Below are 16133 nucleotides of genomic sequence, written 5' to 3' on the forward strand. Positions count from 1 at the left end.
ATCTCCAGCAAGGGAGACTCCACATCCTCTCTGGACAATCTGTCCCAGCTTGTTGTCACCTGCACAACAAAGAAGTTTAAATAAAGAATTATTACTTTTGTGGAGGTTACAGTGGCTTTTGGAAATCACAGGATTACAAAAGTAGGAACACATAATAAAGACAAATCTGATGCAAAAACTGGAAGATTGGGAAGAAGGTGGAGAAACTGAGATCTTTTGGCAACCTGCTCAGAATCAGCCTTAGTCAGCAAAGATGTTCAGGAGATTACTGTGAAATGAAGTTCCCAGCCCCGTGCCAGGAAGTCAGATTTCCACACTACAATGGTAAACATTTTCAATGGTAATTGCTGGGAGGCTGTCTGTCAAAATAGAAGTGCCACAATGGACTGTTGTGATGAATTTCTTGGAATGAGCTCAATTTTCACTCTGACCCATGATCAGTCTTTACAGCTGTCCTTGTGATAACTTTCACAGCACTGAGTTTATTTTTAACTAAAAAGGGATCAATCTAACTGCTTGGATAAAACCATGCTATCTTTCTGCTTTGTCACTTTTCTGCAATGCTATCAGCAATCATATTTCTACTGTTAAATAGTTTTCCATCTCCCTCTTTCCATTTAAAGCACACTTTGGCATAATCAGAGTGCTTTTCAATCAGTCCTGGTAAGAACAAATATCTATCTTGGAAAAAAAGCAATTGCATTGGCATGATCAAGTTACTAATGACAGATCCATTATATAAATAACAAATTGGTGTTTCTGATGGCTATTCCCTTTCCTCTTGCCTCCATAATGGTTCTCAGCTCTGTCAGACATTTGCAATTTATTTAGGAAATGGACAAAGTAAGCATTTGGATTTTCACCAGTTGTGTTGCATTGTGCTGATTACTAAGTGCAGCTGTTGCATCTCACTGCAGAAATATCTGCTTTTGAGCATAGGTAGGATGATCCTTCAGGCACAGGTGAACATGAAAGTGCCCTGTGCATCACTTGTGTTTTCTGCTTCTTTGATGTAAAAAACCTTTCCATCACAAGGGGATGAGGAAGCCCAGCATGGGTTGGTAGCTTACCTGTGTACAAAAATTTCCACTGTGCAGTGAAACATAAATGAACTAATTTTACTTTATGAATCTCACTAAATTTACTAACTTCATTTTAAGTTAATTCCATATAGCTCCCATTCTACAGGGAAAATGTGCCATTTTCAGGCTCATCCTCCCAAATGGTCATGTCTTCATCACTGTCTTTACCTGTTGTGTTTCTGAGTTTAAGGAAATTACATTATAGATATAGAACTGCATGACAGTTCTCAATAGGAAATTCTATTTTGCTATTATGGACAATCCCTACATTATAGATATAGAACTGCATGACAGTTCTCAATAGGAAATTCTATTTTGCTATTATGGACAATCCCCCCCTCCCCACCCAAATCCAAATATGCCATTTTATTTTACTTATTTTATACAGTTGATCTGGAAATCACTCCACCCTGCTTTGGATTAGAGTACACAGTATGGAAGAGAGTCAGGTATTTAACTATACCAGGATATATTTTGAAATGCTACTTCCATGTTACATTAATAATTAAGTAATTAAACTTTTCAATTTCCAATATTTAGGCAATATCAAATAACCAGAAACAAAAAGTAACAGATAATTTAAAGCTAGCTCAGCAGTAAAATGCAACTACCTGTTACAATTCAAGGTTGCTGAAGTCCACAACCCTTAGTAGCCAAAAAAGTCTCTAGACGTACATAAATAAAAAAAGAAACCTTCTAAAATTATCTGGCAGGGGCAGACTAAAGCAGAAGATTCCTGTTGTGGGAGTTCTCCTGTGCTACATTTACATTCCCAAAAAGCAAGTCCAGGCATATTTGTTTTTACACAGTTGTTTCCACACCAAGACACATTTCCATTCCCCCCTCCCTTCTTCTGCTTTTGTGTTCCATCGTCCACATCAACAATTAGTGGAAATGCCTGGCTGTGCCTGCTCACATTGTTCCCAAACTTTTCTCTCCCCCAGTGAGCTCTGAAGACCATGCATTATTTGACATGACATGACTTGGAGGCCTTCTACAGCAATGGCTGTAGGCAGGGAAGCAGACAGAGGCAAGGAAGAAGTTACTCCTGGTTACATCTGGCACAGTAGGATGCAAGTCACTATGTGTTAATCCCTTAGCACAATAGCCCAGGTGATTGAACTTTAAATTACTTAAGTCTTGTAAATCAAAAACCACCAGAAATCAAAACAGCCTAAAGGTCAGGCTCGTTGCTCTGTTTGTTTTGTGACATGAAAACACAGGATATTCATAACATGGGGTTTTCCCCTGAAATAATTAAACATCTATTGTATTTTCCATCACAGCTCATTTCTCTGCAACATGAGCAATTTGCCAGCTTGTCTATACACACTGAATGTATTCAGTTTAGAGCAAACAGCTGCACACAGGGCAGCTCCCCTCCACACACACAGGCTCTGCTCCTCACAGAATCACAAAATATGTTGAGTTGGAGGGACCCACAAGCATCATCAAGCCCAGCTCCTGGCCCTGTACAGGACATTCCCCAAGAGTCATCTCATATTAACAGGAGCATTGTCTAAATACTTCTTGAGCTCTGTCAGGTTTGGTGCTGTGACCACTGCCCTGGGAGCCTGATCAGTGCCCAACCACCCTCTGGGTGAAGAACCTTTTTCTGATATCTGCCCTAAACCTCCCCTGACACAACTTCAGGCCATTCCCTCAGGTTCTGTCACTGTCACACAGAGCAGAGATCAGTGCCTGCCCCTCCTCTCCCCCTCACAAGGAAGTTGTAGCTGCAGTGAGGTCTGCCCTCAGTCTCCTCCAGGCTGCACAGACCAAGTGTCCTCAGCCACTCCTCACACAGCTTCTCCTCAAGACTCCTTCATCACCTTCATTGCCTTCCTTTGGATGGCCTCTTACACTTTCATGTCTTTCTTGTCATGTGGCTCCCAAAACTGTCCCCAGGATTCGAGGTGAGGCCACCCCAGCCCAGAGCAGAGGGGGACAATCCCTCCCTGCCCAGCTGGCAATGCTGGGTCTGATGCCCCCCATGACTCTGTTGGCCCTCCTGGCTCCAGGGCACTGCTGATCATATTCAGCTTGCCATTGACCAGGAGCCCCAGGTCCCTTTCTGTGGCACTGCCTTCCAGCCTCTCATCCTGTACATCCAGGGCTGCCCCATCCAAGGGGCAGAATCCAGAACGTTCTCCTGTTGAACTCCACACAGTCAGGAAGGACTGGTGTCCTTATCTGTTTTTTAGATTAACCTAGTCAGATACATAGAACATTCAAGACCATGAAATACAAACAAAGGAACCTACTGCCCTCTGAAAATGAGCTTTCAGAAATACATAGAGTGCATTAATTAATACCTTCTCTCACTTTGTTGCTCAAGTCAAGAACTTTGATTTTACCATTCCTCCAAGAGAAGGTGATGGACCCCCAGACACATGTCCCCAGATTTCAGCCTGTGTGTCCCAACTCTCACCCATTAAAGTGCATATAGTGATCAATGCCATTGATCTTACATCCTTTGCCTTTACATGTGTGCCTCTTCCTTGGTTACTCCAACCCAAATCTGCTTCATAAACATGCTGACAAAAAGGTTTATGTGGATTATGGCAGTGAAATATATTTTTTAATTTTTAAACATTTATATTTGAAAGCAAATTTGAAATAATTACCCACAGAGAGTCTGAACACATTAAATGCCTAGAGTAGCTCACAAAACCTTTGAATTTTACCCAGGTAAAAATATATAAACAAAAAATCTTCTGACAATTTTAAATTATCACAGCCTTTTCTCAAGTTACATTAGAAAGAAATTTCTTTCTGAAGTGTTTATCACATGTAATACTTGGTCCTCTCAGTCAAACATAAGACAAACACTGACTTTATTATGTGTCACAACAGATTGCAATGCACCAAGCATCAGTATTAGTTTCAGTCTTTATCATCAGGAGAGCAGCTGCTATTTATCTCTTCCCAAATTACTTCCTAGTATTACTTTCAATCTCTGTTCCATTGAACTAAAAGCCAATTTCTGATTTGTTTGGGGTTTTTTTAGTGTTTTGTTTTTGTTGTTGTATTTTTGTTTGTTTGTTTGTTTTTTCCATTTTAGCTATCAGTCACAAGAGAATGTTACTGGAAGTGGAAAAGTAGGAAAGTGGCTTGTTTGTAATGCAGGTATAAATAGCAAAGAGGGAAGAATGGCATCTTGAAAGTTTGAAAGATGTAAAGCTTAATTTTCAAATGTAATTAAGGATATCCTGATGCAAATGGACTGGCAGGATTTTCAAATACTGTAGAAGAACCTAAGATGACTAAATTCCTTTAAAAGTCACATTTCTTTGAGCTACTAGCCTTCTTAGCATCCATATGCTTTTCTCAAGGTTTAATCCTGTGAATGGCATTTTAAGTAAACTAGAGTCATCTGTTTGCAGATTTTTGGTTCTGAGACTACAGACAGATGGGCATCAAAGTGAGTGAGTTACTGAGGATGACCAAGTTACCACTCATTTTATCTGACCATGACAATAAAACAGATTGGCTACCTAGGAATGCATTGTAAGGCTTTGTTCAGCACACAGTCTGTTGGGAAATCCAGCTGGGAAACAGCAGCTTCCCTTGCCTTGGTGAATGCTTGAGGTCCACCAGGACAACTGAGGAATACTGGGTGAAGAACAGTTTTGTCTGACTAAGTCATGGAGATGAGCCCAATCCTGTGCATGGTTAAGCAAGACACTTCCTCTTTTACTGACTCCAGTGTTTTACAGCTGAAAATCAGAAGAGTTGCATTAACAGCAACTTTTACATGGCAATTGATGACATGTCCACAGATCTGCAGCAGTGAAAAGAGCCAGAGCTCTTAGTGCAACACAGGAAAAAAGGAATTCAAGAAATTGCACTTTTTGAATTACTGGATTTACTTTATAAAGAAAAATGCTGGCATGTACTTTCCTGCCTCTGCAGAGCTTAATGCATGTAGAGTCATTCTAAAACACATAAAAATATAAAGAAAATGTATAATTAATCATCATCCAACTAAAAGAAGTTTCTTAAATAAGTATTTACCTTGAATATTGAGACACTAAATAAAGAGCAAAGGGAACAGCTGAATAACATCTTCTACTTCCCATTCTTTTCAGGCTCCAAATTTTATGTTTATGAATAATGTTGGCTCAGCTTTTCAAATGGCAGAATTTCCCCATTTTCCCATAAAAATGTAGAGTTGACCTAGGACTAATGGAAGAACTATCAAAGAATGGTGTTGAGACCATGCTGGTAATTCTCTTTCCTGCTCTAGCTGGCAGCAGCATTAGAGAATGCTCAGCTCCAGCAACTGGAAGGATAAGCCAGTGGAATTCAGAAAAGGAGACAGAACACCTGCAAACTCCTTGGAGACTGCTGTAGGTTGAACATGGCTTGTAAAGAGCTGTTTTATATGTACCCAAACTCCATTTTCTTGACAATGTAGATGACTACATGGGAAAATACTGTAGATGCCTTGATTCAAGAATTTTACAACTGATGTGCCACCACCTATACAGAAAATAAATGAGCAACATTGCACAGCTTTCAACAACCACACAAACCACATGGAGGATGTGATAATTAGGCACACTCATTGGTACACTTTTGATGCTGGAAATTAAAATTGTCTCCCCTAATTTATCTAATATCCTCAATCCTTGGTCTTCCTGATCAGGCTGCCAAGAGTCCTAATAGTGTTATTTTAAGACCTGGCATGACTGTCTGTAGACATTAGACTGGAATCCTTTCACTTCACACATATTTTCAAAAAGCAAAAGGAAAACTACTTCCCATGACTGCTGCCTTAGGTTAATGTTATACATGGATCTGACTTAGGTTGAGCTTGTACATGGATCCTTGTGGAACAAATACCAGAGAAAGAAGATTTGGCTTATGGTTAAGGTAAGGGAACTGGGTCTGAAAACTTCAGGAGTCCAACAGTCACATTCCTATATAACATGGGAAAAGTTGCTTTAACTCCAGCCATCTCCTTGAATATCAGCACCACAGGGATGAAGTTGTTTCTTCACACCTCCTTCAGCCAATACAATTTGTCAAGGCTTTAAATTCTTCAGAGAGTTTGTCTTTACTAACATATGTACAGACATCTAAAAGCATTCAGTCATGGAGGGAAAGAAAATCCCACAAGCTGTTTTGGTGTTTCAGTGTGGCACACTGACACTTTAAAAGTTCATTCTTTGTGGACCTCAACCCTCAACCATTCATCAATGCACAGCTTACACCTCCTCTGCCCTCAGGCCATACAGCAGATAGAGACTCAGATTGCTGAGGATTTATCCTTGAACTGTCTTTCCTCATGCTTCTTGCTTTAGATCACACTTCCAACACATGATTAATACACAGTAACAGCAAATCCCCCTCTAATGAATTTATGCAAAAGGAATGACAGCACATGATGAAAACCACATTCCAGAAGATGCAATGATCTACTGAGAAGCTGTCAAGCTCATACACACCATGGTAGCACTGACTAAGCACCTTTTTTTACCTCTTCCTTACTCTTCCTTCCTTTGTCAAGTCTTGTTGAGACTATTGTGCCTCCAATTTTGATATCATCTCAGAGAATCCTTTTCCCAGAAGTCTCTACACTCCTTCTAGCCAAATTCAATTTCACTCCTCAGACTGGCTCTATGCTTTTGGAACAAGATCCAACCAACTGTGGAGTTCAATTCCATGTGCCTGTGGAGTGGATGAACAATTGACTATTTCCAGGAACTTTCACTTGCTCAAATGTGTTCTGTCAGAGCAGTGAAACTGGGGAGTTTCCATCCTTGGGGAAATTCAAAATCTGATGGGGCACAGTCCTGAGCAACCTGCTCCAGTTGACCACTGGGTCAGCAATAACACCTGGACTAGACAACCTCCAGATCTCTCTCTTCCAACTTCAACAATTCCATCACTCTGTAAAAACACTTGTTTGCATTTACACCTTTTAAAGGCTACATGGCCAAAAGCAAGGCAGCACAAGCCTAGCAAACACATTAAATGCACACCTATTTAAAGGCATAGAACAGTCCTGTATCAGAGGAAATTCGTCAAGGATTAGGGCTAGGTAGCCTTAATAGAATCATTGTGACACACTTGAGCAATGTCTACACAACTCCTCTTTTCAGATTTCCTTGTAGAGTCCCTTCAAAATAAGTGACAAGCAGGTAACAACCCATTTCTTCCACTAGACAGGCAACAGGCAATGCTTATGATAGGCACCTGTTCAGTCCACTACATTCCTAAAACTATCCCATATCTATGGAGAGCTTGTCTTCACCAAAAAGTTTCTTCATGCTTGGACTCAGATTTTACCCCTAATCTAGCTCACCAAGTACTGATTTCTCCAATTCCACAAAAACCACTTTTCCAACCTCTTCTGAAGGAATCAACATACATGTAGCTTCCACAAACCAGACCCAAACTTCAGTCATTCATAAAAGACCCCTGGTAAGTCCACAACAGAGCAGCAAAGTCCTGTGTTTTGTCATGTTGTCAGGAAGCACTCCAGACACTCAGAGAGGTTTGCTTTCTTCAGCTTGCAGAAGCAGAGTATTTTCTTATTTTCATTGTTCCAGCAGCATTCCTGACATGAAAAGTTGACTGAAAATTGCAGAATGGCTGTTGTACATAAATGATGATAAAGGCTTCATAACATGGCAGACAATGCTTATAATGCACACACTTCCTCCTAATGAATCCCCAGATGTGTGAGCATGTTCTCCAGCAGCTTAAAAAAAGGCATATAGCTCCCTCACCCTGGTCACAAAAATAGATTAAGTCTTCAGCTTATGACATAGGTTCTGTTTTTGGAGCAGAAGGTCACAGGCACCCTTTGCAATAATGACCATAAGGTCTGAGGAGTCACGGTGTGGGAAATAAATGACAACCATGAAACTCACACTGCAATGCATTTGCTCTGCATCCCACTGGGTCACGCCTACATAATGTAATTTATTGTCAAGCTAAATTTTATGAAAATTTGAAGGATGTTATAAACCATTCTATGAATCCTCAATGTCAAAAGCTGGAGTATGGTGTTATGTTTCAGTTCTCTACTGTGTAAATAATGCTTTCATGCTTTAAAGGTTTCATATGTAAGCAACTTGACAGAGACAGTATTCTAGAAGCAAACACTAAACTGAAGCATTATACTTCAGTTTCTACAGCTACATAAAGAATAAACACAAAAATCATTCTGCATATCTAACATACATTGGTGTTTTAGCTCACTGCTGGTATAAGAAATAGCTCAGTAGCAGTACAGCACTGCATCACCACACCAAAAATATTATTTTATATTTATTATTGGCATCGTGTATTTATGTGTGTACATAAGTTTTCCTCAGGAGAAAAACCACACTCCATTCAAGATTGAAATCTTTTCCTTTCAGCCTTTAGCCTTTTAGCCACAGGTCTCCCTGTTTGTGAGACTGTAACACTTTCTCCAGCATGTCTACAGCTCAAACAACAGTACAAAACTGAGACAGCAGCCCCCTGCAACCAGATCAGACCCTGGAGCCAATTCCCACTGCCCAGTGATCAGTCTAGGATAAAATAGACCACATTGTGACATTCCTTGTCTGCTGTTGATGCTTCATTTCTCCTGTAACCAACTCTGCTCTTTCATTATTCCCTGTGCATGGGATGCCTTTTAACAGAAATTCATCTTTTCTTCAAAGAGATGAGAATTGCATGTGTTACTTCACTCAACATAAATGTCCAGAATTTGGGCAACAAATGCTGACTCAGTTTTGCCTCCTTTCTCCTCCCATTAGTTCTGCCAAGTCAGCACCTGGGCACAACAACCTACTTCCATGACTGTCCAAAATGAGGGTTAAATTCTGGTTTCAGTCACATCTGAGTAGCTCCCTCGAATTTAATGTGGTGAGGTTGAGGTTAAGCTGAACCTTGTGGGTCTGTGAACAGGAGCTGGATCCTCCTAGGTGAAGACCACTACCCCTCACTTCACTCCTGATCCCTCTGGAGCATGACTTTTCTTCTGTTCCACTAATTCCCAATACAAGCACAGTGTAAACTTCCCTGAGCCCAAAAGTCTCACCATCCACATTTCTGTGAGGTCCTTCCACATTCATTACTTATTTCTCCAAGGAAATTCATATTCCTCTGGGCCCACAGTCCTCACGGGTATAAATAAAGGAGGTTGGGTGAGACCCTTTAGGAGCAGAATCTCAAACCAGGAAAAGTAATATTTTGTAAGACACAGCATGCTTCTACATACTGATGGTCTGTTTCTGTTATGCTTTAGAACCAAAAAGACTAATGCTTCCTTAATTGCAGCAGCAGCTATTATGATTGTAAACATGAATCCTTTCTTTTATCCTTCAGATAATTCAAAGTACCATCTCAACACTCCTGAGCAAATACTTCTTGCCCTTTCCTGTCTTAATATATCAGCTCTTGAGGGAGGAATCCAAATTTAAACTTCAAGGCCACAGAGGCTCAGGACAACTCAGAGTCTGCCCTGGGAGAGCAAGAGGGAGAACAGTTGTGATTTAATTTTAGGGAAACGTTTCTCTCTCCTCTGTCTCTCTCTCCCTTCACCTTCTCTTCCCAAGAAAACAAACTTTTCTTTCATTCTTAGATCACACTGGAAGCTGATTTCTTTTCACCTTTGAAAGAATTCACTAGATGATTCCCCATCTGCAGCTTCCTAAAGCGACTCCTAGACTGAAGTGCTGTTCTTATCAGCCCACCCTGTAATTACTGGGAGACAAGAAGCACCCTGCAAAAGCTGTGACAGAACAAAATCATTTCACAGTGATTTATTAGGCATGCAGCCACTAATGACTTTGCAAGTGTGGAAAGCAAGATGGAGGGGTGGAGCCTGAGCCAAAAGTAGCTGTCAGAACATCACTGTCATCTATTGGGTTAGAAATATTTAACCCATGTGATGCTCAGCCTGGCATCCCCCCATAACACCAAGCCTGGAAGCAGCAATAAATTTTGACATTGAGGAGTGTCTTCAAATCACAGAGGTTGACAAAGAAAAGGGAGAAACTGTGCAGAGATGTTTCTTTGTGTGGCATGGAAAATAAAGAACGCTGATCTCCAAGCACATCCTTCTAGTGCATCAAACTCTGCTGTCAGGGCTGAAGTGCCAGAGACAAGAGCCACCTCACTGAACTGAAAGGTGTTTTGATATTCATTCACAGATGTTATTTTTGTGCTTATTGTGAAAAAAACTACTTTGTTCTTTTGAATAAAAGGTCACCTTGTGATGTATTTGGGAAAAATTCAAGAAGTGCCAAGCTCCTGCAATTCCCACCTGCTGGGAGCAGCAGGTGCTTGGCACCTGGCATAGTGAAGCTCTTGAGAGAGGTTCTGCCCTCAGTTGTGCTCTTGTAAATACAACATAACTTTGCTAGCACTGACAGAACCATCCCAGATGAAATTAAAAGTAAACAAGAGCAGAATTTTTTTTTCAGCACCAGGGGCCTACAATGGTAACATTAACATTAGAACAGATCGATTTTGCAAGATGACAAAAGAACATTCTGATCTCACTGCTGTGAGCTCCTACTCAGCAGACAATTGCATCCCATCTCAGAATAGAGTTTTAAAAATGTTCAAAGCAATGTGCAAGCATTAACTTCTAAATGGCATAAAAAGGAATTTTATAATGCTAATGTCTTCATATTACAGCTATGATGCATCTTGAGAGCAAAGGTTTCTATTTAAATCTATAGCAGCTTTCAAAGATATTTGGACCAGAAATTTCCATTTAGGCATCTCTAATTTCAAGACTTCTGAGTGTGCTGCTGGGACAGACAGAGGTTGATATGACCTTTACAAAGGCTCCTGCAATTATATTCTGGTCCATCTAAATTACTGGTTTAAGTCAGTTGTGTATCTACAAAGAAAACAACAACCAAACAAGATGTTCCATTATCCCAGCCATTCAGCAAACACTCCCCTGCCAGGCTACAGAATACAGTGGCCCCTACTTTATTCTTGGCTACTGAACACAAGCTGAGAGCAGTGAGGAAAGCCAGCCTGCAGGAATTTAGTGATCCACCACAGGTAGGGCACCACTCACCTGTGCTGAGAGAGACTGAGCACAGAAAGAAGGTGAAAATAGAGAGTTTCCAGATTTTTTGTATCATGTCTTGTCCTTCCTTGAGAAAGGTGTACCTGAGAAGTGCCCTGGAGTGTTGCAAGCCACAAACCTGCTTTCTTCAATTGATCTGTTTTTTCCCCACTGTCACAGACAAACCCAAAACAATAAAACTATGTGGGAGAGGGAAGAAATGCATACAACTTTCTTTTAAGGAATCCCTATAATTCTAGAATCCTCTAACCTAATTATAGTATATTTTGCATCCTTCCCCCTTTTTTCCCCACAATATATATTATTTTTTCAATCAGCATTTCTGCATGACCAATAAATATGTTTTAGGTCAGCCTGCATCACAACAGTACCTCTCTGTCCCACTGCTTTCTCTTTCAGAATGGACTCCTCTCTTCCCTCCTACTCAGACCTTGTTAGCTCTTCTCTTGTTCCTAATTTGAAGATCCAAATGAGCATGAATTACGTGTCTCAGCAATAAACATGATCTCACAGAAACACAAAGAAGAGGATGAACAAAATAAAAATTGCAGTCTGGTGAAAGCTCCCTTGACAACTACAGCTACACTGACAGGCGCCACTGAAATAATAGGAATGATGCTTCAAAACAACAGCCAAGAAAACGTTATGAAAGAGAAAAAAAACAGACTAAACAGATCTTTTCAAATGCAGATTCCTCTGTCAAGTAGGGAGAATGTGAAAAATGTTCTTTCTTATAGCACAGCCATGTTCAAACTCTGCCAGATCACAGAAAGCCACTAAAAATATGAGTACAACCATGGGCTCAGTAGTCCATTTGAGGAATGTTAGAATGATGCAGAATGGAAGAGAAGGGTCATATTTTGAGGATGGAGAGGAAGGATGGAAGGTGTTATCTCATTACAACTGAGTGAACAACAAAATATCTGTTGACTTCAGTGCAACATCAGGCATTTGCAAGCTTGTGTATCTGAGTCCCTACCATTACCCAGGTGACAAACTGCATACCAAAAAGCCAAGAGATGATGAGCATGAAAAATTATGACCCACTACTAAAAATGTTGCATCCAAGACAGAATTAAGTTAAAACTCATGAAGAAAGGTTGTCTATGGATTAGGGAGGAAATTAGGAAAAAAGCATTAGCATTCCTCTGTCAATAATGATTTAGTGCTAATGAACTCCTTAAGTACTTTTTTTCATGTTAGCTTCACACCATAAAAGGAGGGAAATTGTTCTAAGTTCTGGTGTGGTCAGAGATACCTGCTGATCAGCAGGTATTTCAAAAATACCAGGTGGATGCTGTAAAATCCTGCAACAACCACAGGAAAATTCAAAACTACCTATGGCTCCTCAGCAGGCAGAAAAAGCAGCTCCTGAGAGCAGCAGTGGGGATCCAACTGCACAAGAGTTTCTGGCCAGACTGAGTCAGAGGTGGGGGGGCAGTGGAAAGAGATGGCAGAGACAAAATTGCAGGCAGGGTGGGAAGGAATAATGAGCACAGGGGGAGTGGTGCTTTGGTGTGGTACATTTTATTTGCTGGTATTTTACATCCCTATTGTGAAGTACTACTGGCAACATGGTAAAGTTTATTGCCTAAAATCTTCTGTCACAAATACATAGGCAACACCCATTTCTGTTAGCAGAAACAGACCCTTTTCTTCTAGTACTGAATGCTCTCTGAGCTCCAGAAGTTTGGCTTGGGCTCTTGGGCTTGCATTCCTCCCCAGAGAAAAATAAAATCTGCAGAAGAGTCATGTACTTTTCCTCCATTTTATTCCACACACTCGAGACACCTAATAAATTTGCTTTGACTTCTTATTCTTTCCTAAAACAAAGGAAAATCTTAGAACCACAAATATCTTTTTGCTCCTTGGTGGCCTGGCAGAGATATGGGTAGAACTTTTTCCCACTTTTACATAATGAGATTTAAAACAAACTAATAAACAAAACAAAACAACAACAACAACAAAAACCAAACACCAATAAGCAATAAAACAACAGAGGGCACAAAGATACAAGGACTTTGCCATTTCTTGCCAGAAGCACTGAAACCAAAAGTACATCAGCACTGAGAATAGAAAACTAATAGCTACATGGATCACAAGAACATCCTAATAGTAAAAAACCAGTAATTTAAGTTTTGAAAGGCATGTAATTCTGAAGACAGAGCCAGTCAGCCTTTTAGTACTCACTAGAAAGAGAAACTTTTGATCTGTGGTTATTCTGTATCTGTATCTAGAATCTCTTACATGTTACTATATAGTGGAATATATAGAACAGAGCTGGTGAACGGGCTGCACGGCTCACTAGTTTGCTCCACTGTGAATCCAACTGCCCTGCTCTTTTAGCAGTGACCAGACTACTTGGATCCAAATCTGAGCGAGCTCTGGGTTCCCTAGCCCTGGGAAATTCAGAAGTGGATTAGCCTCGAGAGGGAAGAACCAGATTAAACGCTGGTTCAGCCACAGGCAGGGACAGTTCCCGGAGCCAAAACTGGGAAAGTTGAGACCAGCGTTTGGGGGTGAGCAGACCTTCAGCCATACCGTGCTGCGAGTCTGAGGGAACCGTGTGAGACAAACTGAGCCAAACCCACAGCCCAGGGCACTTGTTCAGCAGGGAGGAAGAGTCACTTCTGAAACTGGGATAGGGGGATACACCTCCGTGCCACGGACACTGCATCCTGGGCTCCCAGCACTGCACGGGGGGCCAAGACCCCACTCTTCAGCCCACCGCAGGTGAGGAGGACTCGCCTGTTGCAGGGTGCACCCCCAGCCCAGCACGCCCCAAACTGCAGAGCTCGGCAGGAAACACCTCTCCCTGCCTTTCGCTGCGCTCCATGTCAGAGAAAAACATGCCTAAACCACGCCAGCTGCCGAACGGGAGGAAGAGCGAAGAGCCACTTACGGGGATGTGCACTCGCAGCATGAGTTTCTTGTGGCTGGAGCTTTTCCTGCTGCTGCTGCTGCTGGAGGCATCTTTCTTCTTGTCCATGGCAGTGCTTCCCATGCCTTCACCCAAGCGTGGCGCTGAGCGATGGATCTGGAGAGGGAGGCTCCTCTTCCACCTCTCCCCACTGTCCCACGGGCCGCAGTTATTCCAGGCTTCTTGTTTTCTTTTTTCTTTTCTGTCTTTTTTTCCCCCCCTTCCTAATAGCCTTAGGAAATTTGGGGGGGTGGGGGGAAGCAAGAGGAGGGGGGGAGAAAGAAGCCGAGGGAAGGGGAGGAGTTTCTCCAGCTCCGGTCTTTAATCCCAGCAGCGAGGTGTCAGGGGGGACCTTCGCAAAAGCATGAGATGCCCTTACAGACGCTGCTCCCTTTCTCACTCTTCCGCCCTTTCAAAAATATCCGGAGCATCCTGGGGGAGGGGGGGAGAAAGTTTCCTTCCCCTCGCCCAGCTCGGCCGCACTCTCACCGACAGAGAGAGAGAGAAAAAAAAAATAAATAAAAAAACAATCCCCCAAACACCCAAAGGCCACAAAACCCGAAAAGGGGAAGTGCTCGGGCGACGCTTCTGGCAGACTGGGGAGTCCCGCGGGGAGCCCGACCGGGGAGGGAGGGAAGGAAGGGGGGCAGGAGGGTGGGAGGAGGTGCCCGGGCGCTCCGAGAGCCCCGGCAGGGTCCCCAGGAGCTGCGAAACGAGCACCACGCAACTTTCCCGCAGTCCGGCCGCTTCCCCCGGCTGCCGCTCGCCCCGAGCCGCCCCGCCGGCCCCTCGGGGGGGGGAGAGCAGCTGGAGCTGTGCCTGCATTCCCCGGGCTGCCGGAGCACGGAGGTGGGCGAAAAGGTTGCGTTTCACCTTGCCAAAAACGCCCAAAGGCGGCGCGGTTCCTCTCCCTCCCGACCTCCCAGGCTGTTTTCTCGCCTCCCTCCCCGCAGGGTTTCTCCTGGCCGTGCCCTAAGCCAGGGGTATTTCTTTCCCCCGAGGCAGCGCTTCCCAGCCGCGCTCCCCGCAGCCCAGCCCGGGATGGCGCTGGGCAAGGAGGGGGCCCCGCCAGGCTTCATTCCCTCTGGGCAAAACCCCAGGCTGCCCTGCCTCTGCCGGGCTGACAGGGAACGTGTGCCAAGCCCAGGAGGGCCGCAGTCCACTCCTGAATGTAGATTTTTCCGCTCCCTCCCTCCAAAAATCCTTCAGCGCGCTCGCAGATTCAGCCGAGCGAAAGAAGCGGCTCAGCCCCCGCGGGCGAATGGATTTGGCGTCACCGGGTCCCAGAGAAGGAAAAGTTTCCAGCATCCCTTCACCTGTGGCTGCGCTGCTGCCCCAGAGCAGCCCCACGGCAGTGCCACCCCTGCTGCCACCGGGGCTGAGAGTCTGGGACAGCAAGGACAGAGAGGTGTCTTTTCTTTAGGAGAGCAGGTGGTTTAAACAAGCATACATGCTGCATCAAAATATGAGGGTTTGTTTCAGAAGTGCCTCTTCTTCCCTTGACAATCTCTGCATCTTTTTAGAGTGCCTGAATTTGAGGATAAGGCCAAGCCCGTTACAGGCACAGATCTTTGATCATGGTGCTTAAACTCAGATTTTCCTTGGGTTCAAAGATGTGCGTGTATGGATTCACAAAGCTGGCACTGTAATCCCTCCCAACAAATCTTAGGGGATTCTATAAAACAATGAGGAGAGAGGGGAGAAGAGTTTTCCTCAAAAATCTTATCTTCTGAAAAAATACAGTGCAGTGGTTATCATCAAAAATTACAAGAATTCAGATTTATTTCCTGCCTTATGAAAGTTCAGTATTTAACAGGTGCTAAGCTTGGTCGAGTGTAAAGCCTGTAGCCACTTCTCTAAAACCATACAGAATTAAATAAAAATATGACTCCTTTAATGAAATAGCCAACTGTTCTTTAGGTTTCTACAGGATATCATAGAAGGAAACAGACCCAGAAATGAAACAGGGGTTAACATCACTGACACCAGCTCAGGAAGGGATGTGGATGGGTCTGTAACATCTGCTTTCTCCCGAAATTTATATAAACTCTGCCAACAAAGTGCTGTTGCCAAGGGA

At 43.0% G+C, this 16133-nt stretch overlaps 1 protein-coding gene across 2 annotated transcripts in view; it reads right to left on the minus strand.

Moving 5' to 3' along the window:
* Positions 1 to 15211, minus strand: part of PRKAG2 (protein kinase AMP-activated non-catalytic subunit gamma 2) — a 214294-nt gene extending 199083 nt beyond the window's left edge. The window contains exon 1 of one of the 2 annotated variants that reach the window (XM_059839248.1): positions 14039 to 15211. In XM_059839248.1, coding sequence (XP_059695231.1) covers positions 14039 to 14140 — 102 coding nt within the window. In that variant the 5' untranslated portion in view covers positions 14141 to 15211. The remainder of the gene's footprint in view (positions 1 to 14038) is intronic. The other variant, XM_059839266.1, reaches the window with a different exon arrangement.
* Between the last annotated feature and the right edge of the window lie 922 nt (positions 15212 to 16133).

The sequence above is a fragment of the Haemorhous mexicanus genome, chromosome 1 (genome assembly GCF_027477595.1).
Source record: "Haemorhous mexicanus isolate bHaeMex1 chromosome 1, bHaeMex1.pri, whole genome shotgun sequence".
NCBI lineage: Eukaryota > Metazoa > Chordata > Aves > Passeriformes > Fringillidae > Haemorhous > Haemorhous mexicanus.